Raw genomic sequence first — 27,807 nt, 5'->3', positions numbered from 1 at the left:
CCAAAATGACACCTCAATTTCAACAATCAATCTTATTTAAACACCTAACCATTTCATTCATCATCTAAACTACTAATTGAACCATTCCAATGTCATATTTATCCATGCGTTCATATACCAAAATGCATGCACAACTAATATAAAAAAATTACCATTTTCATAACTAACATAGACCACACCAATTTGACGAAAATATGATCAGTTTCAAACTACCAAATCAATCCATTAGCAACATTCATAGACTATCCCTCTTCACACCATTCACCATTTCATAGAATACCCTTACTATATCATTTCTCCAGCATCATTTTAACCAACAAAACATCAAAATAATAATGTAACGCCCCAAAATTTTAAGTCTTTAATGTTTGCATGATTTGACACAAATTGCTTATCTGCTTTAATGGCTAAGTGATTTGGGTGTGTATAGGAGTGTTTGAAGAGCCTGGGTTCAAGTCTTGGTTGTTGCAGAATTTTTAGTTTTTCTCTTAAATGAATCTGGACATTGGTATTTAGGCCTTATAAATATTAGGGTTTGTTTTATGACACAAAAAGAGCTTGTGGTCTGGTGGCAAGGTGGCGTGTTGTGTAACTGTGAGGTCTGAGGTTCAAGTCATGGGTTGTGCAATGGGGTCTTTATTTTGCTGCTTGAGCTGTGTAGGTAGTGGAGTTGGACTGAAACACAGCTAAGGGGAGTTTGAATGGATTTTGAATAGAGTTGTTGGGGGAGTTGAGGAGGAATTGGAGGAGTAAATCAAGGAGGCATAAGGGGGGAGATTTTAGGAGAAAATTAAGGAATTTGATTAGGAGGAGTGTGTGTCGTTTGGGGTAATTCAAGCCTTGAGAATTTGGCCAGGGGGAAAAGACTGTTATTTTCGGCATTTGGAAGAACTTCTTGGGGTAGCATCTGCCGAATTTCGTCTTTAGGTACTAAAGATATTTGGTTTTGGGTCAGTTTCGTGTTTCACCTATTAGCTTTTGCTACCGGATTTTGTCAAGTATTGGGAAGTACCTCTTGGGTTTGTTCACTTTTCTTTTCTGCTCTTTTCTTCTCCTTTTCCCTCTCCTCTTGTTGTCAAATCCTCCCTTCTCTCTTTTTCCCTTTTCTTTTCTCTACTGGCCGTATCTCCTTTGTTTTCTCTTCTTCTTGTTTGGCTGAATAACCTCTTTGTTTCTATCGGTTTATCTCTGTCAGGCTTTCCTCCTTTTTACCTCCTAGCTGAATATCACCCGATCTTTGTATCGCTCTTTATATTGATCTTTCTCCACTGCTTCTTGCTGTTTCTGTGCTGTAGGTTTCTGACTATCGGTAAGTGGTTACACTCCTCACTTGTGTAAACCTATTCTCTTCTTTTCTTATTCTCAAAACTAAATACTCTTCTTCTTTATCCTTTGATTGCCGATGGTTGATTTCTTCCACTTATTATGTTACTCGTTGTAGTCTTAAGGTGTCCTTCGAAGAGTGGTGGGTTTGTAGGTGTTTCGAAATAGTCGCAACCATTTTGCTCAACGTTCAATCAAGGTAAGGAGGGTGTTTTGGATTAAGTGTAATAAGAAGCCGCTTTTACCCTAGCAATTAATGGACTAACTTTGGGTCATGTTTGATTCTAGATGGGCGTACGTGGAGATTTGCGCTCTTCTCGTAAACAGGTGTGTAATCACCCCACTGCAGCCATAGATCGGTGAAAAGCTGAAAAGCTGTAAATACGACATTTGAGACCACAGGAGCGTGTGATCGCTCGAGTGGTAAGCCCAACTTACGATTCGTGGGGAAATAACTGAAATACCCCTGACGGGTAAAATGACCGAAATACCCTCGAAGGGTAAAATGACCAAACTACCCTCGAAAGGTAAATTGGCCGAAATACCCCCATAGGATAAAATGCCAAAAATATCCTCGATGGATAAAATGACCGAAATACCCTGAAGAGTAAAATGATCGAAATACACCCGAAAGGTAAACTTACCGAAATACCTTCGAAGGGTAAATCACTGAAATACCTCTGAACGGTAAAATGACTGAAATACCCCAAAGGGTAAAATAACTAAAATACCCTCGAAGGGTAAAATGACCAAAATACCCCCGCAGGGTAAAATGACCAAAATACCCCGCGAAGGGTAAAATGATTGAAATACCCCCGAAAGATAAAATGACTGTTATACCCCTAAGAGTCGGAATAACTGCTATAACCTTATGTATGTATGACCGATTTGTTCTATGATATGTATGACTATGATCAAATATGATATTTTGCATACACGTATGATTTATGACATGACATATTGCATGGGGTTGGGATACTATTTTGGAGGGAGTATACTGTTTATGGCAGCTTTGTTGCGATGTTGATACTGGTAGCTCTACTGCGATGCTACTACTGGCAGTTTTGCTACGATATTGGTGTGTTGGCTGGGTGGGTCAATTTTATCCCCACATGGTGTGCTGGTGGTACAGAGTGGTGTGTTGGTTGGATTGGGGTGGGGTGGTTTACATTTTTGCACTGTACTGATCCTGTGCTAGGCTAAGGCTCACATTGTTACTGTATAGGGCTCAGGCCTATACTATCACTGCATGTCGTATATTGATTGACTGATAGGGGATTATACAGTGAGTTTCGTAAACTCACCCTCTTCTTTTAACTGTGCAAGTAATCATCAACCATAGGCGATTTGGTGCTGCAAGGGACTCGGAGGTTGCCACACGACTGCTGCTATTTACGTTTTCTCTTATTTTAACCTAATTTATATGTTGGTTTTGTTTTTATGTAATAAGGCCTTTAAGATGGTTTTAATTTTTAATTGGGCTTTGCTTACTCATTTTAAACTACTATCTTAGGAGAAGACAAATTTTTAAAATAATTATATTTTCAAAGACACGAGTTTTAATAATAGAATTTAAAAAGCTTTCGCGATTTTAGACCAACTTATTAAGACAATATCAGATAGCAAGATAAGCATTTTGACTAGTTGATTTATTAATTAATAATAAAAGGGTTCTTTTCTATAAACTTAGAAATAATTTTTTTTACCAACGAGTTCAATTTTCGAAACACACTTCAATGTGACACACCATATTCGACCATAACATCTAGACTAGGTTTGGGGTGTTACATTTAGTGGTATCAGAGCTAGGTTGCAAAACTCGACTGTGAAATGGGTTTTCAAAATATTTGGACTTTCTAGAAAACTGTTTTTGAAGTATTTTGGAAGGTTTACAAGTGTGGCACACTGAGTCTCCAGCGTCGAATATGTAAGTTTCTTTATACTGTAGACTGCTAGAACTAAAATACATTGAGAGATTACTATAGATAGTAGGACTGTACTGAAACTCTTAAATTAGAGAAAACAAAGACTATAGAAAAACTGGAAACTGTAGGGAGACTCTTGAATTTAGAAAACAAACTCTAATTATTGCTTCTCATAAGAAATCTGTTAATAATTACTATAATTACTAACTAATAAATAAAAATTGGCAAAAAGATTATACGTTATTCGATATGAGCACTAGAGGTACTCACGGAAGGGACACACGAGGCCGTGGTAGAGGCCGAGGAAGTGCTAGGGCTGGGTCTTCGGCGTTAAGCCACATGCCTAATGTTGGGACTAGGGAAGCAGCAGCTTCACTGGTGACTGAGACGGGATCATTCGATTGAGCGGCTGGGGATGATGCACTATTCCAAGCTATGCTCCATATTCTGGAAAGGGTTGTAGGGACTAGTACTGGTCCTATAGGACGTGGGTCAATTTCAGAACGACTCCGGTCTAATGGAGCAGAAATTTTTAGGGGTGTTTCTGGAGTAGCCCCTAATGTTGCTGAATACTGGTTGGAAGCCACAGAGAGAATAATGGATGACCTCAACTGCACTACTGAGCAAAAACTAAAAGATGCAATGTCTTTACTACGAGATGAAGCCTATCAGTGGTGGCTTACCGTGAGAGAAGGTACTCAGACTGACCGATTGATGTGGGATTTCTTTATGGCAGCATTCCATGGAAAGTATATAGGCGCAAGTTATTTGGACGCCCGAAGAAAGGAATTTTTTAGTTTGGTCCAGGGGAATAAAATTGTGGCAGAATATGAAGTAGAGTTTCTACCACTGAGCCGCTATACTCATGGGATAGTGGCGACTGAATATGAACGTTATGTGCGATTTGAGGACGACCTCCAAGATGAGTTACGAGTCTTGATAGCTCCGCAGAGGGAGCGAGATTTTGCTACTCTAATAGAAAAGGTAAAAATCACTGAGGATCTGAAGCGCTCTGAGCGGCAAAACCGTGAGAAAGATAGGGACAGGTATAAGAGTGATTCGGAGCTCTCGAGTTCTTTTAGAAGGCCTAGAAAGAAGGCCAAGTTTGATGGGCCTGTTCGAGTTGGGGTTTCTGTTGCAAGACCACTGCCTTCTATTGATTGTGGGAGACATCATCTGGGAGAGTGCTGGAAGAAGATTGGGGCATGTTTCAGATGTGGGTCTATGGAGCATCAAGTTAAGAATTGTCCTCAGAGGCCTATTAAGGTGCAAGTTGTAGGTCAGGGTTTTGTTCAGTCTACGAGAGGTGGTCAGCAGCCACCGAAGGCCGTGGGCAGGTTAGAGGTGGTAATTTTGAGGTGAGACAGCCAGCACTGGTCTATGCTACTCATCATCAAGAGGATGGTGACACTCAGATGTTATAACCGGTACGTTCCTAATTCATAATGTACCTTACACTGCTTTAATTGATATAGGGTCTACATATTCATACATTGCATGCACTGTGTCTGGTGCCTTGGGTATCATGTGTGAGAGTACTGTTAATAAGATTACTATGTTAAGTCCACTGGGACAATTAGTAAGGGTAGACAAGTTGTTCAGAGATGTGCCCCTAGAGGTTCAAGGAGTTATATTTTTAGCGGATTTGATGGAGCTACCGTTTGGTGAATTTGACCTAATCTTAGGGATGGATTGGTTGGTTAAACATCGTGTAAATTTGGATTGTACTGTTAAGCATATGGTATTGAAGACTATTGAGGATGAGGAGGTGGCTGTGATTGGGGAGCGAAGGGACTTCCTGTCTAATGTGATCTCTGCGTTAAGGGTTGAAAAATTGGTTCGCAAGGGTTGTGCGGCGTTTTTAGCCAATTTTGATGTAGCTGATTCTGAGGGTTCTTCTGTTGCAGATATCAGAACTGTGAAGGATTTTTCTGATGTTTTTCCTGATGAGCTCCCTAGGCTGTTTCTGAGCCACGAAGTTGAATTTGGTATTGAGCTCCTACCAGGAACAGCTCCAGTGTCCATCGCCCCTTATAGGATGGCACCGAAAGAGCTGGTGGAACTAAAAGCTCAAATCCAAGAACTGTTGGATCGAGGATTCATTCGACCTAGCGTGTCTCCGTGGGGAGCACCAGTGTTGTTCATAAAGAAGAAAGATGGGACCATGCGCATGTGCATAGATTATCGGCAATTGAATAAACTGACTATCAATAATAAGTATCCTTTACCGATGATAGATGATTTATTTGATCAGCTGCAAGGAAGATCTTCGTTCTGGGTACCATCAACTGAGGGTTAAGGAGGCTGATGTGTATAAGACTGCGTTTAGGACTCGTTATGGACATTATGAGTTCCTAGTGATGCCGTTTGGGCTGATGAATGCACCAGCTGCCTTCATGAACCTGATGAACCGAGTACTCCAATCCTACCTGGATTGGTTCGTGGTGGTATTTATAGGCGATATATTGGTGTATTAGAGAACTGAGGATGAACATGATGCACATCTCTGAATTGTTCTGTAGATTCTAAGGGAGAAATAACTATACGCTAAGTTCAGCAAGTGTCAGCTATGGCTGTGAGAAGTGACATTTCTGGGTCACGTGGTGTTTACCGAGGGGATTAGGGTTGATCTTCGAAAAATTGAAGTTATACTGGAATGGAAACCACCTAAGGCCATATTTGAGATTCGAAGGTTTCTGGGTCTGGCAGGGTATTACAGACGTTTTGTTGAGGGGTTTTCCTTTATTGCTACACCTCTGACTAAGTTGTTGCATAAAGGGGTACCGTTTAACGGGATTGATATGCAGCACGAAAGTTTTGAGAAACTGAAGAAAGTTCTGACCAAGGCCCTGTCCCTAATCTGACCAGAGTCAGGAAGGAATTCACTGCTCTGATGATGCATCACATGTTGGTTTGGGTTGTGTGCTGATGTAGGAGGGTAAGGTGGTTGCTTATGCATCTCGCTAGCTTAAGTCTCACGAGGTGAATTACCCTACTCACAACTTGGAGTTAGCCGTAGTGGTATTTGTACTGAAAATTTGGAGGCACCATTTATATGGTGAGAAGTGAACTATCTACACGGGTCATAAGAGCCTTAAGTACCTCCTCACTCAGAAGGAGTTGAATCTTAGGCAGCGAAGATTGATAGAGTTGCTTAAGGATTATGATTGCTCGATTGAATACCATACTGGAAAGGGTAACGTGGTAGCTGACGCACTGAGCCGTAGGGCTGTGTCTGATTTGAGAGTGATATTTGCTTGTCTCAGCTTGTTTGATGATGGTAGCTTGTTGGCTAGTTACAAGTTAGACCGGTGTGGACTGAACAGATTAAGGGTAAACAGTTGTTTGATGAATCACTGGTTCCTCGTTTACGACAGGTTAAGAGTGGGGAAACTTTAGATTTTGGGTTGAATAGTGAAAGAGTACTGTGCTTCCATGTGAGAGTCTATATACCTGTAAACGGAAAAATATATAGGAATTTTCCTATATAATTCATCACCTTTTTACTTAAAACTATTGTTAAAACCAAGTAATTGTTTAATAAATTAATGAAATATGTGAAAATATGAAATTAGGACATAGAAATTATTAAAATATGATTTTATGTTTTATTATATAGCTTTCATGTATAAAATGGCTTATTTTATATTAATTTAAGCATATTATATTTTTAATGTATGAAGTGGGCCATGCATGATTAAATTAAATAATAAAATATAATGTTATATTTTAATAATTCATTTTTAATATTTCATTAATAAAAATTGGGTTTCATTAATTAAGAAAATTGAGTAATTAAAGTTGTTAAATTAATTTATTGGTCCTCTGAATTATTTGCTATCTTTAACAGGTCTAAGGATTTTCCTCTAATTGCAAAACCATCCAAGTGGGGACCAAGTAAACCCAATTTTCGGCTGCACATAGCTGATTATAAACCAAATTTTGGTTTAATTATACAAGGTCCTCGAAGAATTTGAGAAATTAGAGATTTACCTAAAGATTTGCACTTGACCGAGTCTTAGTCCTGGATTGTTGTGGCATCCAAACTGACCAAAAATCAAGGAAATATCTGCTTGATTTGCTTGATGTATGGCCAGCCGAGCATGGGAGATTTTTCAAAGGATGAACACCCCTATTTTTAGTAAACTATCCCCCTCTCCTCATTTATAAATAAGATCCTCTCATTCATTCTTCAATCATCCTTCATCCCTCACTTCTCATCATTCTTTCCTCTCTCAATTCTCTCAACTCTCTTAGCTCTCACGCCTAACACCATCCTTGCATAAAGGATTTCAGCAAATTAGCATCTTAAAGAGCCCTTGGACAGCCACCTTGGAGAGCCATCAGCATAGGAGCAAAGCAAAGGAGCAAAGGAGCCTCGTCAGTCAGAGTCTTGGGTGACAGCCACTCTAAATTGGGTTAAATCTTTCTCTTCTTTAATTTAATTTAAAGATTTTTGCTATGAGTTCTTTGTTCTTGTTTAGAATAATGATAGCTTAATTTTATTTAAGCTAGGATGATTATTTTAATTTAATAATATTTAGTTGATTCATGCTTATAATGTTTGTGTCTCAATCGATCATGTTTTCCATTAAAATCAAGTCTGTATTTCGTTCATATGTGATTGAAATGCACCTGAATTAGCTGAGCGATCCTAACCAGATGAAGGCTAATGGACGCATAATTGAAACGCGCATGCTCAATTTAGATCTTAACCCAATTAAATTGTAGGTTGCATAACAACCCTAACCAGACTCTGTTATCTGCATAGTTTTTAGATTTGTGTGATTAAATTATTTCAAACCTAACATGTCCCTATTACCTCACACAAATGCTAAGAAACCCTTAGTAAATAAGGATCAGTAAAATGTGTATTTACTAAATAAAGGATTCCAAAAGGACCTAATTTGGTTTCCAAACTCATGAAAGATCGAGTTGCCATGGAATGTTTTTCTGAATATTATTAAGTATGATGATAATAAATTAAGTTTAATTAAAATAATTTTCCTAGTTTATTTATGTTATAATTGTTGCAAATTGTGTTTAATTTTGCTAAAATCTACTTCATTCATATAGTCTGCAAACTTAAGAAAACTTGCATTAGGGATCATTGCATTTAATTTAATTTAGACACCACTTCTCAACTATATTGTGTTTTTTTTCTTTTTTCAAATTGTTAATATAATTTTACAAGTTAAGTGACTTAGCACAAGCACAATCCCTGTGGAGACGATAACTCAATACTTACTTATTACTTGATAACGACTGTGTACACTTGCACAAACCCGAGCGTTACAAGTTTTTGGTGCCGTTGCCGGGGATTATCAACTATTGCCATAGTCATTTTTTTTGTGAAATTATTTTCAATTTGATTTATTTCTAACATTACTGACTTATTCTTTTTAATTTTTGTGAATTTCTTCTTATGTGTTTATGAGCATAGATCAAATTATCGATTTACTACCTGTAGACCTGAGATTGAGCGAACATTCAGACAAAGAAGATGTGAAGGAACAGCTTAAAGACAAGTCGAGATAGACCTTGGAAATCAGAATCAAGACCAAGGTAATGAAGTTGATTATGTACAAAATCCTATGCTCATTGCCGATGATAGGGATCGATGCATCAGACAATATGCTGTGCCACTTTTTAACGAGTTAAACCTAAGAATTAGAAGGCCATATATTGAGACAACCCAGTTTGAATTGAAACCAGTAATGTTTCAAATGCTACAAACGATGGGCCAATTTAATGGTATGCCCATGGAAGATCTACATCTCCACCTTCGATTGTTTATAGAATTGGGTGATTCATTCAAGATAGTCGGTGTGACTAAAGACGCACTGAGGTTAAAGTTGTTTCCGTACTCACTTCGAGATTGAGCACAAGCATGGCTCAATTCATTGCCACCAACTTCTATATCTACATGGCAAGAATGAGCAGAGAGATTTTTGGTTAAGTATTTCCCACCTAACAAAAATGTTAAGTTGAGGAACGAGATCACAACTTTCCAGCAACTAGATGATGAGTCTTTGTATGAGGCTTGGGAGGGATTCAAGGAATTACTTCGTAAGTGTCCTCATCATGGGATTCCTCGTTGTATCCAGTTGGAGACATTCTATAATGGTCTCAATGCACATACAAGATTAACGGTAGATGCTACCACGAATGGTACAATTTTGTTTAAGTCTTATAATGAGGCTTATGAGATCATGGAGAGGATCGCGAGTAATAACTATCAGTGGCCAACAAATTGAACAGCTTCAGGAAGACGAGTAGCTGGAGTTCATGAAGTTGACTCTCTCACTTCATTATCGGCTCAGGTATCGTCTTTTTCCTCTATGTTAAAACAGTTAACCGCTAATAGTACTAATAATTTTGCAGCTCAGCCACCAAGTCCGTTTGAAGTAGTTTCCTATGTGTACTGTGGGGAAGGTCATTCTTTTGAGAATTTTCCATCAAATCCCGAGTCAATGTACTATGTGGGGAACCAATATCAAAATAGGAGTGGACAAGGACCCAAACCAACTTCTACAATCCTTCATGGCATAATCATCCTAACTTTTCTTGGAGCAACCAAGGAAATTGACCGAACAATAACTTATTACAGCAAAGACCCAACCAATCTCAAGGGTTTAATCAGCAAGCTCCAAAACCACCTCAAGCTGAGGCATCAAACAGTTTCGAAAACTTGTTGAAAGCATACATGGCAAAGAATGACGCTTTGATCCAAAGCCAAGCAGCAACACTGAAAAAATTGGAAAACCAAATGGGTCAGTTAGCTACGGAGCTTCGTAATAGACCGTAAGGAACCTTGCCGAGCGATACTGAGAATCCAAGAAATTTGGTTAAAGAACATATCAAGGTACTGGCATTGCGAAGTGGAAAGACTCTGGAACCCCAATTGATTGATGATGAGCATGTTGAAAAGGAGGAAAGTCAACCAGCTGTTGAAGTTCCTACACCAAAAGAATCAGAATCTGCAAAGTCTGACAAGGTAAACCCTGACTTAGTGAATTCATATATTTTCACATCTTCATTGGATGCAAATTTACCTACTCAGAAAAGTTGTCTGGTTCAACCGAAAGTTCCATCACCTCCATATCCGTAAAGATTGCAGCAACACAAGTAGAAATAAGAGGTGCAATTCAAGAAGTTTTTGGATGTTCTAAAGCAGTTACACATCAATATTCTGTTGGTAGAGGCTTTAGAACAAATGCCAAATTATGTGAAGTTTATGGAGGATATACTGTCCAAGAAGAAACGACTGAGTGAGTATGAGACTGTTGCTTTGACAAATGAGTGCAGTGTGTTCCTGTAAAACAAACTGCCACTAAAATTGAAAAACCCAGTAAGCTTTACTATACCTTGTAACATTGGTGAATCTTACTATGGTAAAGCTTTGTGTGACTTAGGAGCAAGTATCAACTTAATGCCTAAGTCTATTTTCAAGATGTTAGAGATAGGAGAAGTAAGACCTACAAATTTGACGCTTCAGCTAGCGGATTGGCCTTTGGCATATCCCGAAGGAAAGATCAATGATGTTTTGGTAAGAGTTGATAAATTTATTTTTCCTGCTGATTTCATTATTTTAGATTTTGAAGCAGACAAGGAAGTACTAATTATCCTTGGGAGACCTTTCTTAGACACGGGAAGAACGTCAATTGATGTGTAGAAAGGTGAACTCACCATGCGAGTTCAAGACGATCAGGTAACTTTTAACATTCTTAAAGTAATGAAATTTCCCGACCCGACAGAGGAGTGCTCAGTTATGGAAGAGATAGAAACCTTGGTTTCTATGGAAAGCAATTTTGAAGAAGATCTATTAGAGAAAGCTTTAGATCTTGACCCTCTGGAGGATGAAGAAGGTGAAGAAAGCATGGCTTTGATGGAATCCAATCCAAGAAATTATATTCAATCCACATGGTTTGAAAAATTGGAGTTGGAAGTCAAAGAATTTGTGCAACCCAAGTTGTCAATCAAAGAACTGCCTAAACTCGAATTAAAGGTACTTCCTTACCATTTGAAATACGCTTATTTTGGTGATTGTTCTACTTTGCCTGTGATTATTTCAATAGAACTAATGAAAGATCAAGAGGAGCAAGTATTTGTTGTTCTAAACAAATTTAAGAAAGCAATTGGTTAGACCATAGTTGATATTCGAGGTATAAGCCCTTCATTTTGCATGCATAAAATTATTTTACAAGAAGGTGAAAGAGCTCAAATTGATGGGAAAAGGAGGCTCAATTCTATTATGAAAGAAGTTGTGAGAAAGGAAGTGATCAAATGGTTAGATGTAGGAATCATCTATCCTATTTCAGATAGTTCGTGGGTATGTCTGGTGCAGTGTGTGCCGAAGAAAGGTGGAATCATGATTGTTGAAAATTAGCGTAACGAGTTAATTCCAACAAGAATTGTTACCAGTTGGAGAATCTGTATTGATTACAGAAAGCTGAACAAAGCCACTCGGGATGACCATTTTCTATTACCTTTTATGGATCAGATGTTTGATCGACTGGCAGGTAATGAATTCTATTATTTTTAGATGGCTATTCGGGATATAACCAAATAGTTCTAGCCCTAGAGGACCAACATAAAACGACCTTTACTTGTCCATATGGTACGTTTGCTTTTAGGCGAATGCCTTTCGGTTTATGCAATGCACCTGCAACTTTTCAACAATGCATGATGGCAATAATTACTGATATGGTCAAAAATTTTGTTCAGGTTTCCATGGATGATTTTTTTTTTGGTAACACTTATGATATCAGTTTGTGTAATTTGGCTAAGGTACTGAAAAGATACGAAGAGACTAATCTTGTCCTTAATTGGGAAAAATGCCATTCCATGGTGAAGGAAGGGATTGTCTTAGGTCATAAGATCTTAAACAAATGAATTGAAGTTGATAAAGCAAAGGTGGATGTAATTAAAAGATTATCGGCCCCAATTAATGTGAAAGGAGTCAGAATTTTCTTAGGCCATATGAGTTTTTATCGAAGGTTTATCAACGATTTCTCGAAAATTTCTAAGCCACTGTGTTTGTTGTTAGAGAAAGATACAGTGTTCAATTTCAACAAAGCATGTTTGGAAGCTTTTGAAGATCTAAAGAATCGGTTAATTACAGCCCCAATAATCGTTACACCTGATTGTACCTCACCTTTTGAGTTGATGTCTGATGCAAGTGATTATGCTATTGGAGCTGTGATGGATCAAAGAAGAAATAAAGTATCCCACTCTATTTATTATGCAAGTAGAACCTTGACGGGAGCCCAACTCAATTATACGATAATTGAAAAGGAACTATTTGCTATAGTTTTTTCTTTTGACAAATTCCGTTCATATCTTGCTCACGAAATACTTGCTCACGAAAAAAGATGCAAAACCAAGGCTAATTCGTTGGATACTTTTACTCCAAGAATTTGACCTTGAGATCTAAGACAGAAAAGGTGTCGAAAATCAAGTAGCTGATCATCTGTCGAGGTTGGAGCAAGATAAGGTAACCCAGTCTGGTGTGCCTATCAATGAGAATTTCCCAGATGAGCACTTATTTGAGGTAAGTCAAATTCATGGAATACCCTGGTTTGCTGATTTTGCCAATTATCTTGCATGTGGAATAATTCCTCGAGAAATGACATACCAACAAAGGAAGAAATTCCTTCATGATAGTCGATACTATTTTTTGGAAGATCCGTTTTTGTTTAAACAGTGTGCAGATAATACAATCCGAAAGTGTGTAGCTGAAAGTGACATTGCTGAGATCTTATATCATTGCCATTAATCCGATAATGAACTAGTTTGAGAATTCTATGCTAGTTTGACTACACAACATGCTACTAAAGTCATCGTTCAAAAGAAAAAGGTACCTCTTCAGCAAGTGCTTGATGTTGTGACAAATCCGGGATCCCAATGGATTATAAGAAAGTATGGAAGCCATTCTTGTCGAAGAGAATATCTAAAACCAGTAGCGAAGGTATGGTTCTATTTTGTTTGCTACAGTTTTATGCCTATCTCACGTAGTTCCACCATCTCAATGGAACGAATGCTCTTGTTATATGCAATTTTGACAGAAAAGTCCATTAATATTGGGAAAATTATCCTCGAGGAGATTCATGATTGTGCTAAAAAGAAGACAGGAAGTGCTTATTTCCCATCATTAATTACTTCACTTTGCTTAAGGGCCCGTGTTAAAACACAAGCAAATCTTAAGGGGCGGTACGTCTAAGGGTGCATCACAAGTCATGATTTTGAAAGGTTAGTAGAGAGAGTGCATAAGCTGAACCAAGGCGAGCAAGAGGAACCAACTGAGCCAAAAACCAAAGAGTCAACAAATAAAACTGAAACTGAAGCTGATTCAGTTACAGACACTAAAGAAGAAGAATCTGAGAAGGAACCAAATAGTCCTCAACCAGCTGAAGAAACTAAAAACTCTGAACCAAGGGTTGAGCTAGAAAAAGAACCAGTCAAGCTAAGTGTTGGACCTGAATATACAACTCCCATGCCGACTTCTGAAAGTACTTCAAGGAAATCGGAGTTGTCAATTTTGATGGATATGTACAAGTTCATGCACAATCAACAACAAACTTACTAGAAATATGCAAAAATTAGGGATGATTCAATTTGAAATACTTTTAAGGATATCTCTAACACTTTTGTTCCTGAGTTCCCAGATGCTATCTTTGAGACATGGATGGAAGATACTGACGATGCAAGCAGAGATGAAACTAAAGAAGATAAGGGGAATGAATCAGAAAAATAAAATGGGGGATTCTTGTCTTGTTATTTATTTAATTATTTTTCTTTTTTAGGTCTTTAGGAATTTATTTCTTTAGTAATTAGGATTTAATTTTTGCAAAATAAAACATAACAAGTATGAACAAATACTTCTTTAGAAAGAAAAAGACTAAGTGATGTGGTAATGGGAATGAACATGTCTAGGATTGGGTTATTAGGAAAGACTTGGTATTTAAGCAGTCTTAATGACTCACCTCTCTTTCTTTACAACCTTACCTGGTGTTCAATTTTCATTCATTACTTTGTTCATGCAATGAGGACATTACTTCTTTTTAAAGGGGGGTAAGGCAAATAAATTGCTCAAATTTTAAAATTTTCAAGTATGTTTCAATCATTTCTTTCATAAATATGTTTTAATAAATGAATGTTTAGAGAAATTCTTTTTAATAAGATAGCTTGTATGCAAGTATGAAGGATGATTTTATCTGAGTGATTGTATGTTATCGTGAAGAATGGAATGTTTTTATGATCTTAGTCTTAGGTAATGTTTGCCATGAAAACTTAGTTTCTCTTGAGATCAGGCATGCATGAAGGTTTATATTTTTAGAATTGACTTAGTAAGTTTCTCGAGGCAAAATCCTAGGGGACATAAAAATCTAAAATGACATAGGCACCATTTTTCTTTGGATCGTTTGAGCCTTTTCAAGCCCACCTTACTATATTAGACCCTTGAAACCATAATTTTGAGTTTTAAGGCCCGTGTTTGCGATAAACCTACATTATAAGTCAATTACCATCTTTTTAAAAATTATCCTAATTTTGTGCACCTATCTTAAATTAAGTGTCTTGGGAATCAACATTTGAGGAAATTTGTCATAAACATGTATGTGCTCATGCTAAAAAAAAAGCGAAGAAAAGTTCGCTTTGTCTTCAAAAAGAAAGAAGAAAAATGTATGAGCTTGAGTTCAAAATAAGTTTAGGGGGTGTTCCAAAGGTTCACTTGAAGAAAAAGGTTGAATTTTGAGAAATGCAAGAAAAATTTAAAGGTTAAGATTTATTTTGAAACCGAAATGTCCCATCTCTTAAAATCCCTACCTTTAACCTAGCCCCATTACAACCTTGTAAAAGACCTATTGATTTGATGATTATGTCACCTACATTAGTGGAAAGGAAGTATTAAGTTCAACATATGAAGATCATAGATATGATTGTTTTGCTTGACTGATGATAAATTGTGTTGAATGAAGAATATTATCTATGATTATGACATACATGCAAACTATGATTCATGTCGGCATATCTTGAAACTTAGAATAAAATTTTTAACATGTTTGTATACGAGTTACTAGTTAATGAAGAAGATCTATGGGCATGAATTTATTGACGCATGATTATGAGACGAAAATTGATGCTATTTACACTCTTAGCAAAATTTGCCTTAGCAAGACCTTGTGTTGCGTATGAACATTACTCGGGACGAGTAATGATTTAAGTTTGGGGCTGTGTAAACGGAAAAATATATAGGATTTTTCCTATATAATTCATCACATTTTTACTTAAAATTGTTGTTAAAACCAAGTAATTGTTTAATAAATTAATGAAATATGTGAAAATATGAAATTAAGACATAGAAATTATTAAAATATGATTTTATGTTTTATTATATAATTTTCATCAATAAAGTGCCTTATTTTATATTAACTTAAGCATATTATATTATTAAGCTATTAAGTGGGTCATGCATGATTAAATGAAATAATAAAATATTATATTATATTTTAATAATTCATTTTTAATAATTTATTAATAAAAATTGGGTTTAATTAATTAAGAAAATTGATTAATTAAAGCTGTTAAATTAATTTATTGGTCCTCTAACTTATTTGCTATCTTTCACAGGTCTAAGGATTTTCTTCTAATTGTAAAACCGTTTAAGTGGGGACCAAGTCAACCCAATTTTTGGTTGCACATCGCTGATTATAAACCAACTTTTGGTTTAATTATACAAGGTCCTCAAAGAATTAGAGAAATTAGAGATTTACATGAAAATTTGCACTTCACCGAGTCTCAGTCCTAAATTGCTGTGGCATCCAAACTAACCAAAAATCAAGGAAAAACCAGCTCTCCTCACCTCTTTTTCAAACTATCCAAAAAGCTTGATGTATGGCTGGCCAACCATGGGAGATTTTTCAAAGGATGAACACCCCTTTTTTTAGTAAACTATCCCCCTCTCCTCACCTCTAAATAAGACCCTATCATTCATTCCTCAATCATCCCTCATCCCTTATCCCTCACTTCTCATCATTCTCTCCTCTCTCAATTCTCTCAACTCTCTTAGCTCTCAAGCCTAACACCATCCTTGCATAAAGTATGTCAGCAAATTAGCCTCTTAAAGAGCCCTTGGTCGGCCACTTTGGAGAGCCATCAGCATAGGAGCAAAGCAAAGGAGCCTCGTCAATCAGAGTCTTGGGTGACAACCACTCTGAATTGGGTTTAATCTTTCTCTTCTTTAATCTAATTTAAAGATGTTTGCTATGAGTTCTTTGTTCTTGTTTACAAAAATGATAACTTAATTTTATTTATGCTAGGATGATTATTTTAATTTAATAATATTTATTTGATTCATGCTTATAATGTTTGTGCCTGAATAGATCATGTTTTCCATTAAAATCAAGTCTGTATTTCGTCCATACGTGAATGAAATGCACCTGAATTAGTTGAGCGATCCTAACCAGACGACGGCTAATAGACCCATAATTGAAATGTTCATGCTCAATTTAGATCCTAACCCGATTAAATTGTAGGTTGCATAACAACCCTAACCAGGCTCTGTTATCTGCATAGTTTTTAGATTTGTGTGATTAAATTGTTTCAAACCTAACACGTCCCTGTTACCTCACACGAATGCTAAGAAACCCTTAGTAAATAAGGATCAGTAAAATGCGTATTTACTAAGTAAAGGATTCCAAAAGGACCTAATTTGGTTTCCAAACTCATGAAAGATCCAGTTGCCATGGAATGTTTTTCCAAATATTATTAACTATGATGATAATAAATTAAGTTTAATTAAAGTAATTTTCCTTGTTTATTTATGTTATAATTGTTGCAAATTGTGTTTAATTTTACTAAAATCTATTTCATTCATATAGTCTGCATACTTAGGAAAACTTGCATTAGGGATCATTGCATTTAATTTAATTTAGACACCACTTCTAAATTATATTGTGTTTTTTTTTCTTTTTTCAAATTGTTAATATGATTTTACAAGTTAAGTGACCTAGCACAAGCACAATACCTATGGAGATGGTAACTCGATACTTACTTATCACTTGATAACGACTGTGCACACTTGCACAAACCCGTGGATTATAGTAGCAAGGGATTACGATTTGAGGCGGTCTATACTGCGAGAGGCGTATAGTAGTCCTTATGCTATGCATCCCGGTGGGAATAAAATGTACCGTAACCTTCGCGAGTTATATTGGTGGCCTGGTCTTAAGCGTGAAATTACTGATTTTAGGGGTAAGTGTTTAACTTGTCAGCAAGTGAAGGTTGAACATCAGTTACCTTCAAGGTTACTACAGCCAGTTAAAATTCCACTTTGAAAGTGGGAGAGAGTAACCATGGATTTTGTGAGTGGGCTGCCCTTAGCGCCTACCATGAAGGATTCGGTATGGGTTATTGTTGATTGATTGACTAAATTTTCCCATTTCATACCAGTTCGTACTGCTTACTCTTTGCAAAAGTTGGCTAAACTTTATGTTGCTGAGATTGTAAGACTGCATGGGGTACTGGCTTCCATTATATCAGACAGAGATCCTCGCTTCACGTCTTGATTCTGGAAGAAGTTACACGAGGCTTTGGGTTCAAGAATGGCCTTTAGTACTACGTTTCATCCCCAGACAGATGATCAATCGGAAAGAGTGATTCAAGTACTAGAGGATATGTTGAGGTGTTCTGTATTGGATTTCTTAGGTAGTTGGGAAGACTATTTGTCGTTAGCAAAGTTCGCGTATAATAATAGCTATCTGTCCAGTATTAAAATGGCATCGTACGAGGCATTATATGGTTGAAGGTGTCGAACTCCTACCTATTGGACTGAGCTAGGTGAGCGGTGAGTTCTGGGGCATAAGTTAGTTTTTGATACAGAAGAAAAGGTAAAACTGATTCGAGACCAGTTGAATGAAGCATCTGATAAGCAAAAGTCGTACGCGGATCTTAAACACCGAGAGATTTAGTATTCTATGGGGGACTTCGTATTTCTCAAGGTCTCCCCATGGAAAAAGATATTGAGGTTTCGGTGAAAGGGTAAGCTTAGCCCTAGGTTCATTGGGCCTTACCGTATACTGAGGTGTGTAGGACCGGTTGCATATCAACTTGAGTTGCTTTCAGAATTAGATCGGATTCATGATGTGTTCCACGTCTCAATACTAAGGCGTTATCACTTTGATCCCACACACATTGTACCAGTCGAGGAGATTAAGGTTAGGCCAGATCTGTCGTTCATGGAGGAGCCAGTGCAGGTACTAGATCATGAGGTTAAAGTACTGAGGAAGAAGTCTATTCCTCTAGTCAAAGTGCTTTGGCGTAATCATAGTTCAAAAGAGGCCACATGGGAACCCGAAGAGGCGATGAAACAACAATACCCTCATGTTTTCTGATCAGGTAAATTTTGAGGCTGAAATTTTGTTAAGTGGGGTAGAGTTGTAATGCCCCAAAATTTTAAGTCTTTAATGTTTGCATGATTTGACACAAATTGTTTGTTTGCTTTAATGGATAAGTGATTTAGGTGTGTATGGGAGTGTTTGAGGAGCCTAGGTTCAAGTCATGGTTGTTGCAGAATTTTTAGTTTTACTATTAAATGAATCTGGACATTGGTATTTAGGCCTTATAAATATTAGGGTTTGTTTTATGACACAAAAAGAGCTTGTCGTCTGGTGGCAAGGTGGTGTGTTGTGGAACTGTGAGGTTTGAGGTTCAAGTCATGGGTTGTGCAATGGGGTGTTTATTTTACTTCTTGAGCTGTGTAGGTAGTGGAGTTGGATTAAAACACAGTTAAGAGGAGTCTGAATGTATTTTGAATAGAATTGTTGGGGAGTTGAGGAGGAATTGGTGGAGTAAATCAATGAGGGATAAGGGGAGAGATTTTAGGAGAAAATTAAGGAATTTGATTAAGGGGAGTGTGTGCCATTTGGGGTAATTCAAACCTTAAGAATTTGGCTAGGGGGAAAAAGACAGTTATTTTTGGCATTTGAAAGAACTTCTTGGGGTAGCATCTGGCAAATTTGGTCTTTAGGTACTAAAGATATTCGGTTTTGGGTCAGTTTCATGGTTCACCTATTAGCTTTTGGTGCCAGATTTTGCCAAGTTTTGTGAAGTACCTCTCGGGTTTGTTCACTTTTCTTTTCTACTCTTTTCCTCTCTTTTTCCCTCACCTCTTGTTGCCAAATCTTCCCTTCTCTCTTTTTCCCTCTTCTTTTCTCTACTGGTCGAATCTCCTTTCTCTTCTCTTCTTCTTCTTTGGTCGAATAACCTCTTTGTTTCCATCGGTTTATCTCTGTCAGGCTTTTCTCCTTTTTATCTCCTAGCTAAATATCACCCATTCGTTGTATCGTTCTCTATGTTGATCTTTCTCCACTGCTTCTTGTTGTTCCTGTGCTGAAGGTTTCTGACTATCGGTAAGTGGTTATACTTCTCACTTGAGTAAACCTGGTCTCTTCTTTTCTTTTTCTCAAAACTGAATACTCTTCTTCTTAATCCATTGATTGCCTATGGGTGATTTCTTTCTCATATTGTGTTACTCGTTGCAGTCTTAGGGTTTCTTTCGAGGAGTGCTGGTTTGTAGGTGTTTCGAAATAGTCGCAACCTTTTTGCTCAGCGTTCAATCAAGGTAAGGAGGGTGTTTTGGATTAAGTGTAATAAGAGGCCATTTTTACCCTAGCAATTAATGGTCTAACTTTGGGTCATGTTTAATTCTAGGTGGGCATACGTGGAGATTTGCGCTCTTCTCGTAAACAGGTGTGTAATCACCCCACTACAACCTAGGTCAACAAAAAGCCAAAAAGCCGTGAACATGGCATTTGAGACCACACTGGCATGCAATCGCTCGAGTGGTAAGCCCAACTTGCGATTCGTGGGCAAGTGACCGAAATAGCCCGAAGGGTAAATTGACCGAAATACCCTCGAAGGGTAAAGTGACCAAAATACCCCCGAAGGGTAAAATGACTAACATACCCCCGAAAGGTAAAATGACCAAAATACCCTTGAGGGGTAAAATGATCAAAATACCTCTGAAGAGTAAAATGATCGAAATACCCTTGAGGGGTAAAATGATCAAAATACCTCCGAAGGGTAAAATGAAAGAAATACCCTCGAAAGATAAAATGACCGAAATACCCTCGAAGGGTAAAATGATCGAAATACCCCTATAGGTTAAAATGACCGAAATAGCCCCTAAGGGTAAAATGAGCAAAATACCCCCGAGGGGTAAAATGATCGAAATACCCCTGAAGGGTAAAATGGCTTAAATACCCCCAATAGGTAAAATGACCGAAATACCCCCATAGGGTAAAATGACTGTTATACCCTTAGGAGTCGGAATGACTGTTACGACCTTATGTATGTATGATCAATTTATTCTATGATTTGCATGAATATGATCAAATATGATATTTTGCATACACGTATGATTTATGACCTGACATATTACATGGGGTTGGGATATTGTTATGGAGGGAGTATACTGTTTCTGGCAGCTTTGTTGCGATGCTACTACTGGCAGATTTGTTGCGATATTGGTGTGTTGTTTGGGTGGGTCGATTTTATCCCCACATGGTGTGTTGGTGGTACGGAGTGGTGTGTTGGCTGGATTGGGGTGGTTTCAATTTTTGCACTGTACTAATACTATACTGGGCTAAGGCCCACGCTGTTACTATTTTGGCTAAGGCCTACACTATACTGTTATTGTATATGCTCAGGCCCAAACTATCATTGCATGTCGCTTACTGATTGACTGATAGGGGATTATACACTGAGTTTCGTAAACTCACCTTCTCCTTTTAACTGTGCAGGTAATCCTCAACCATAGGCGATTCGGTGCTGTGAGGGACTCGGAGGTGGCCACACGACTGCTGTTGTTTAAGTTCGCTTTTATTTTAACTTAATTTATATGTTGGGTTTTATTTTTGGGTAATAAGGCCTTTAAGTTGGTTTTGATTTTTAATTGGGCTTTGCTTACTCATTTTAAACTGTTAGCTTAGGAGAAGACGAATTATTAAAAAAAATTATTGTTTTCAAATACACAAGTTTTAACAATAGAATTTAAAAAGCTTCCGCGATTTTAGACCAACTTCTTAAGATAATATCAGATAACAAGATAAGCGTCTTGACTAGTTGATTTGTTAGTTAATAATAAAGGGGTTCTTTTTTATAAACTTAGAAACAAATTTTTTTACCAATGAGTTCAATTTTCGAAAGACATTTCAATGTGACACGTCAGATTCGACCATAACGTCTAGGCCGGGTTTGGGACGTTACAAACAACCACACTAAAATACCATATAATTACAATATCTTACCAACTAGATCATCAACAATAATGTCATATATACAAGCCATATATAATGGCTAAATATCATAAAACAAAACACCTATACATGCCATTATAACCATGACAAAAAATCATCAAAATCTACCAATTTAGCTGATGGATAGTGTGATGGATCTCCGACAAACTTCCAACCCGAACGAGCTTCTGATTATCTAGAAACACAATGAAAATAACACGAAGTAAGCATGAAATGCTTAGTAAGTTCGTAATTCATAAACAAAGCTTACCATTTCAATATATAAGCATAAAAACAATTTGAGAAAATTCAACTTGACTTAGCATTAGCCTAAGCAACAACAACCTTTCAAGTTAGATAACCACATAGCTTAGAAATCATCTCAAAACATCATAGCTTTTGTGTACACTACTTATAAGCATTCATGCTTTCATGCATATGGCTAAGCATATTTAGAACATCATCAATTCATACATTTTATATCGGATACGCGAGAATCTCGCACACTATGTGCCAACATGTGGTCGAAACTACCACTATCTCATATCTCATATAAATGCTCTCTCTTGAGCCATAAATGGGTCTGCTCACACAAGTTGTCAGTCAAGACATAGCTACATGGTGCTGCTCACATAAGTTGTCAAGTAATCGCAACACATGCCGGAAACTTAGCCACCGGTAGGACGTACACGACTAGCACCCAAAACACGGTAACCCCTAATGACATGTCATTTGTATCCTATATATTCTTAAGGTTCAAATGGGATCCGAAAGTCGCTGAAACTTTGTTGGATATTTTTGTAGAGTCGTAATATCAAAATATATAACATGGAAGCATTTAAAATGAACATAATTCAATGCTATTTAAATTAACGAACTTACATCAAACACAAACGTAGGGATATGATCGATTAATCTAAAACTTTTTCTTTTCCCCGTTCTAAATCCATATGTTGCTTTTCTAGATCTATATAATCAAATTTAGCTCATTCAAATTTCATTCTATTCAATTTAATCTAAAAATCATATTTTGACAAAATTATGCTTTTGCCCCTAAAATTTTGAATTCATTACAATTTAGTCCCTTGCTCATAAAAATGAAATTTCATGCAATTTAGTACCAACCCATGCTAGTAGAATATCAAATTAGTCGCTAGCAAGCCCTATATTCCATTTATTTCACATTTTTACCAAGAACATTTTTCTATTTTTCAATTAAATCCCTAAATGACAAATTTTTCAAAAATTCATTTACAAAAGTTGCTCAACTATCATCAAACATTCATTTTCATCCATCAAACATCAAAAACAACTAATATACATTATGGTAAAACCCTAAACCCTAAACCCTCATTCATATTCAATTAGCTCATTTCTATATCAAAACATGACATAACTTGACCATATTTCATTCATAAGCATCTAGTTCAATACCATTTTCAAAACATACCATAACTTGACCATATTGAGATCCATTCATCACATACCACTTTGGCCATTCAAACATTCATTAACACATTGTCAAAATAACACATACTAGTATGTCATCTATAAGTATCAAAATGACACTAACCAACTAGCCAACATCAAATGGTACCAAAACAATTTATACATGCAAACTAGCATTCGATTATATACCAACACAAGTCCACCTATACATGCCATTATAACCTTAGCCAAAACATCAAAAACTACCGATATAATAGTTGGATAGTGTGATAGACCTTCAACGAACTTCCAACTGATCAAACTTTCGTTAATATAAAAAAATACATGAAAGTAATTACGTAAGCAATGAATGCTTAGTAAGCTCATGTAAACTTTAAACATAACATTCCATTTCAATAATGAACTTTATAGGTTAAATATAAAGCTATAAAAATGCCTCAAGATTTATCAACTTAACCATCAATTCACAAATGAGTAAGTTAACCAACATCACATATTAGTACGCCATTCAACACATCAATCCTTTTATCATCATATTACATCTCAAATATGAACTTACTGTTTTATTACCTTTTCTTACCTGTTTCATTTACATAGTACCAGACATAAGCATAAACATCAACCATAACCACAAGCTTGACACAAGCCTAAAAATCATCATAAAGACACAAGTTAGTGCATTTATACATAACTTTTTTGGGATCAACCACATGATAAACCATTCCATGAGGAAATACATCTTTTGATCCATACCACCTTTTCATGAACATAAGCATATTTCCATTTGTACACTTAACATTTAAATGCATAACAATACAATTAAGCAAGATCTAATCCAACCATAAGCATGGCACAAGCCTAAGCATTATCAATAACACATGTTAGTGCATATACACATAATTTACTTAAAATATCATAAGATAAGTCATTATACATGAACAACATCACTTGAAATCATCAAATTCATGAATATAAACATATTTTCATTGAACATTTCCTTTTGATTCCTTTTCATAGTTCATGATACAAGTCATCTGAATACTTACCATTCCTTCCCTTTTCATGCCCGTTGAACCACTTAGGATAATATCGGATACGCGGTTAAGTTCACACAAAGTGTGTTAAACATATGGTCGAAACCATTCCTTTTCCTTATCCTTTATATCGTTGCTCACTCGAGCCATAAAATGGGTCTGCTTACACAAGTTGACAGTCGGGATGTAAGCTACATGATGCCACTCACACAAGCTGACGAGTATCCGCAGCAAATGCCGGAACTCAGCCATTGGTAGGACATTTAGGACCAACACCTAAAACATAGTAACCCTAATGACCTGTCATTTGTATCTTATGTATTCCTAAGATTCAAACGAGGCTCGATAATCAACAATTCATCATAGCATTGATACATTTGTACATATTGATTCATTTACATCAAAACAACTTAATAATTATTCAATCCAAGCAACATTAAAGCAATTATAGTTCAAACGAACTTACCTGACTAAATTGTAGCAATGACTAAGTACAGGGTTATTTGGTAATTTTTCTCTTCTCCTAGATTTTCCACTTGTTCTTGATCTAAATTAACAATTTCATCAAACTCATTAATTCAGATAGCAAAACCAATTCATTTTATGCAATTCAGTCATTGTTGACATTTTTTACAAAATTGCCCTTAACTTGTTATTTGTATTCAATTTAGTCCCCATGTCCAAATCATGCAAATAAATTTTTTTTATTGAAAATATATGCCAACCAAATGTTCAGAGCCTCTAATATAGCACATATTTATAATAATTTCACATCAAGTCCTTGTATTTTTACTATTTCAACAATTAAATCCCTAATTGTTAAATTCATCAAAAATCACTTAAAAAATACTTATAAATAAAAAATAATACTTAAAAATCATCATTTAACATCTAAAATCACAAATATTCATTAATGGTAACATTCAAAAACTTTAACAATTTTGAAAACGACGGTACAAGGTAGCTGGACCTAATTGGAACGGTATAAAAAACATAAAAATTACTAAAAATAGGGATAAAATCACATACCAATCTAGCTTTTGAACTTGCCAAAACTTCAGGGTTTAAAAATATGGCATATTTCTCCTTTACAATTCGGTGAAGAAGACTTGTAAAAGATGACAATAGCTTTTTTCTTTAATTTATCAAATTACCATTTTAACCTTAGTTAATAATTAAATTAAAACACTAAATCCACGTCCATATTTGTCCACTAACTCCTCAAATGGTTTATTTACCATTTAAGTCCATTTACCTTTATTCATTAAGCCATTTAATCACTCAAATTTATTAGTGATCAAATTTTACATCCTTTACAATTTAGTCCTTTTAATTAATTAACTATCTAAACATTAAAATTTCTTAATGAAACTTTAGTAAAACCTTAATAACACTCCATAAATATTTATAAAAATATTTACGGATTGGTTTATAGAAATGAGGTCTCGACACCTCATTTTCTAAAACTATTCGACTTTAGGGTCATACAACTTGAACCTAATTGTTCTTCCATTTAACCAAAAATCATTAAATGAAATTTTATTATTACACCATGTATTATTCGTAAATATTAAATAATAATATTTTTGAACTCACACATCGAATTTGTGACCCCAAAACCACTGTTCCGACACTTTAGAGAAATGGGTTGTTATAATACTTAGATGCCTCTGGTGTGGTGTAGTTACCCGAGTATCTTAGTCATGTTACTTAGTTCATTGGGCTATATGTTAATTGAATTACAACTTATCTATGTGCTTAATGCTATTGCATATTTATTGTATTAGTAAGTGAAAATTGTTACAATAAATTTCTTGTTTATATGTGTGAATAGCTACATTGAGAAAATTTGGTTTATGGTATTTGTTAAGTTCTATGAGAAGGGTTATTATGATATATATATGTGTCTCGATGTTGAAATATTGATGTATACCATTTGAATATTGTATCAAGAATGATTTTGTAATATGTTTCATATTGATAATTATGTGATTAAAGGTAGACATTTGTATTTATATAAGAATTAGTTTGGATTGAATTATTATAGAACAATAAGCATATGATGAACCATTTTCAAGACTAATCCTATACGTGTCTCGTAAATGATTGGCAAGTATGATTAATCTAATTTATTTAGTTTTCACATTGTTTAACTAAAGTAAGTGATTTGAGGATGATATGTTTATATGAATTGTTGAACCAAAATGTGATATACAAAATAATTATGTGTTAAATGTGTAAATGAAATGGTAAGATGAAATGGTTATCTGAAAATGCTTATATGAAAATATATATATATGTATATATGAAATGGTTACATGAAGTGTTTATACAAAATATTTATAAGAATATAAATATGGGAAAATGAACTTTTGAAATGAGTACTTGAAATAAAGATGTTAAATGTTTAATGAATATGTGATGGTGGTTTATATGCCAAATGTATTTTTCATAGATTTGTTTGGTAATATGATAAAGTTACATGTTTCATATATGAAATCAACAACTTTATGAGACTTGTGTGGTGTATAGGTAATTAAGGAAATCATGACCATGATATTGAATTATCTTGTAAAATGTTTAAATTACATCATTTACGGTAAGTTAAAGTTAAATTTTATTATAAACTTACTAAGCTTTACACAAGCTTTCCTCGTTTTGGTTTTTCTTCCTAGTAGATCGTCGGCTCCAAGCAGTCGGTTCGATTGGCTTTGGAGATCACACTTTGTTCCGGTTATAAGTGGCATGTGAATAGGATTTTGTTACATATATGCCATGAGTATTATAGATATATTTTGTGTCATTTGACGTATGAGATTTATTTATTAATGTGAATCCTAATTAGTATTTTGGTTGATGGCGGGGTGTGATGACAATGGTATGTCTATAAAAATTATTAGCTCGGTGCAGCAAACCGAAAATGCAAAGAGGGGGTGAATTGGCCTTTAAAAATTTGGCGAAAGCAAAGGTAAGAATGAAACAATGAACACAAAGAATGTAGAGTGGTTCGACTCCAATTGCCTCCTCCACTACCTTAGCTTTCCACCATTGAGGATTTTTCAAATTCACTAATTTGTTCAACCTTTGAGGACAAGGTTTAACCTTACAACTCCTTAAGATTTCTACCCCAAATCATAAGTTTCAAACCCTCTCAAAGAGATACACTTGAGCAAAAGAATAAAGATAAAGCTCACAAGTGTATGTAAAAAGGATATGAAATTTTAAGCTCTAAGGTTCTTTGATTGACGATTTTTGCTTGAAAGTGATTTCTTGGATGTTGTAGGACTTTGAAAGATGGTATTTATACCTCCTAATAGATTTCCAACAGTTGAGGTTGTTGGTGAACTTAATATGGCTGTTGGGGATGCAAAATTGGAGCATTTATTTCACCTGCAACTACGAGTATCGATACCTCCAAAAAGGGCACCGATATTTTTTTATCATAAATGCTAATTTAGTTACCATTCGAATGAAATAATCGATACTTAAAATATATTTTATCGACACTTCTTGAAATAGGTATCGATACCAGATCGATACTTCGTAGTGTTTATGAAAAACATAATGCTATTTTGGCATCATTTTTAAGAATGGTATTGGTTATTTTTCAAAATGTATCAACACCAGAAACATGGTATCGATAATTTTTAGGGTTTCTTTAAACATAATGCCTTTTTGGTATTGATTTTTCTAAGGGTATCTATATTTCCAATATTATCGATGCATGTCCATAAGGTATCAATATCTTTTGTCCTGATGCAAATTTTACTTGTTTGAAAA

General features: G+C 35.8%; 1 protein-coding gene and 1 non-coding gene across 2 annotated transcripts; one reads left to right on the top strand and one right to left on the bottom strand.

The window, feature by feature from the left end:
• Positions 1 to 9,232: 9,232 nt before the first annotated feature.
• Positions 9,233 to 9,339, bottom strand: LOC128039520 (small nucleolar RNA R71). Its single transcript, XR_008194020.1, has one exon. It is a non-coding gene; the product is annotated as a small nucleolar RNA R71 (small nucleolar RNA).
• An 8,512-nt stretch (positions 9,340 to 17,851) lies between these two features.
• On the top strand, positions 17,852 to 18,640 carry LOC105789626 (uncharacterized). Its single transcript, XM_012616997.1, has 2 exons — positions 17,852 to 17,954; positions 18,339 to 18,640. Exons 1-2 carry the CDS (start codon positions 17,852 to 17,854, stop codon positions 18,638 to 18,640), a joined length of 405 nt encoding a protein of 134 aa, XP_012472451.1.
• The last annotated feature ends 9,167 nt before the right edge of the window (positions 18,641 to 27,807 follow it).

This window comes from Gossypium raimondii, chromosome 2 (genome assembly GCF_025698545.1).
Source record: "Gossypium raimondii isolate GPD5lz chromosome 2, ASM2569854v1, whole genome shotgun sequence".
NCBI lineage: Eukaryota > Viridiplantae > Streptophyta > Magnoliopsida > Malvales > Malvaceae > Gossypium > Gossypium raimondii.
The sequence above is the reverse complement of the archived record's forward strand: the minus strand, read 5'-3'. Positions and strand labels throughout refer to the sequence as shown.